Genomic DNA, 1630 nt, shown 5'->3' on the forward strand with positions numbered 1-1630 from the left:
TTACTAGAGGACCTTATTAAGCAAATGGTTGTAAATAGTCTTCAGTTTCAGCAATAAACATATTCTAGCATTCAGGATTTGCAGACACATATTGGACAGCTTGCCACTTCATTGAACTTCATGCAACAAGCTCAAGGATCAAACCAACTACCTTCCCAAACAGTAGTGAATCCAAAAAACCCCAATATAAGTGAAATAAAAAATGAGATATAAATAAAGTGATAAATTAAGATAATTTTAATTTTTTAAAACTTTATTAATTATAAATATGTCATTTGGTTAGTACAGTATTTTTTTATAAAAAAAATATATAAAAAAATTAATAATAATTTATTTTAATGAATAGATAGAAAAAAATAATAGAATGAATATGAGTTATTTATAAATCCGCTACTCAAATATACTTCTATCTTTTTGAATAATTTAATTTTTAACATGGTAAGTACTACCACCATGCAATATTTATCTTGTTATTTTTGATTCCCGCTCGAAAGAAGATACACAAAACTCAAACTTAGTTTAGGCTGCCACGCAATCACTGAATAATTTTGAATTCCCGCTCGAAACCAAAACTCAAATTTCCCTCAACCTGCCACGCTGGCGATCCGCGCGAAATAACTCTAAGCCAATCAGATTGTAGAACCTAACCCCTATATACACCAAAGCGAAACCCTCAATCTTCCACAACATCACAATCTCTTACACGTTATTCACTGCAATTTCAAACAAAGAAAAAAAGGCGCAATGGCTTCTGGTACACCGGCAACAACCAAAAAAGGCGGAAGAGGCAAACCTAAAACCAAATCCGTTTCAAGATCAAGCAAAGCCGGTCTTCAGTTCCCCGTCGGCCGTGTCGCTCGTTTCCTTAAAGCAGGTCGTTACGCTCAACGTGTTGGATCTGGTTCACCGGTTTACCTCTCCGCTGTTCTTGAATACCTTTGCGCTGAGGTAAATTCTGTTATTTATGTATTTTTTTGATATAATGCTTCTTTTGTGAAGTTCTTTTCTAATTTTTTTGTTGATGATTTTGGTGGTTTAGGTTTTGGAACTTGCGGGTAACGCTGCGAGGGATAACAAGAAGACAAGGATTGTGCCGAGACACATTCAACTTGCTGTGAGGAACGATGAGGAGTTGAGCAAGTTGATGGGATCTGTTACTATTGCTAATGGAGGTGTTTTGCCGAACATTCATCAGATTTTGTTGCCGAAGAAAGTTGCTGGAAAGGGGAAGAGCGAGATTGGATCTGTTAGTCAGGAATTTTAGGCTTTCGTGTGTAGTTCTCAGTTACATGCTATTTCTTGGTTAGTGTTGTTATTTGAGATTAGTTAGAAGTGGCGTTTGAGGATGTATAGTTCTTCATTCTCATCAATATAATTTATTGTTTGTGCTACTATTTGTTATATCTTTTTATTACTCTTTATCATTTTGCATGTCTCATTTAGTTGTTGCTGAAATTAGTTTAAAAAATATTTTAATTTTAAAACGAGGTCATCTGACTTACCTTGGAATGATACAGAACAATCTTTCTGGTTCAATTTCATTATGAAATTTTGAATAAGCTGATGACATGGGAATAGTTTTATAAAACATCTTAGTTGTACATGAAGAAGCAGAGGATTGGTTGAATGT

The 1630-nt window shown here is 34.4% G+C and overlaps 1 protein-coding gene across 1 annotated transcript; it reads left to right on the forward strand.

Moving 5' to 3' along the window:
- Positions 1-670: 670 nt before the first annotated feature.
- On the forward strand, positions 671-1391 carry LOC127126199 (probable histone H2AXb). The gene is made up of 2 exons (XM_051055085.1): positions 671-948; positions 1040-1391. Exons 1-2 carry the CDS (start codon positions 745-747, stop codon positions 1262-1264), a joined length of 429 nt encoding a protein of 142 aa, XP_050911042.1. The 5' UTR covers positions 671-744; the 3' UTR covers positions 1265-1391.
- Positions 1392-1630: the final 239 nt, after the last annotated feature.

Source organism: Lathyrus oleraceus, chromosome 3 (genome assembly GCF_024323335.1).
Source record: "Lathyrus oleraceus cultivar Zhongwan6 chromosome 3, CAAS_Psat_ZW6_1.0, whole genome shotgun sequence".
In the NCBI taxonomy this organism is placed as follows: Eukaryota; Viridiplantae; Streptophyta; class Magnoliopsida; order Fabales; family Fabaceae; genus Lathyrus; species Lathyrus oleraceus.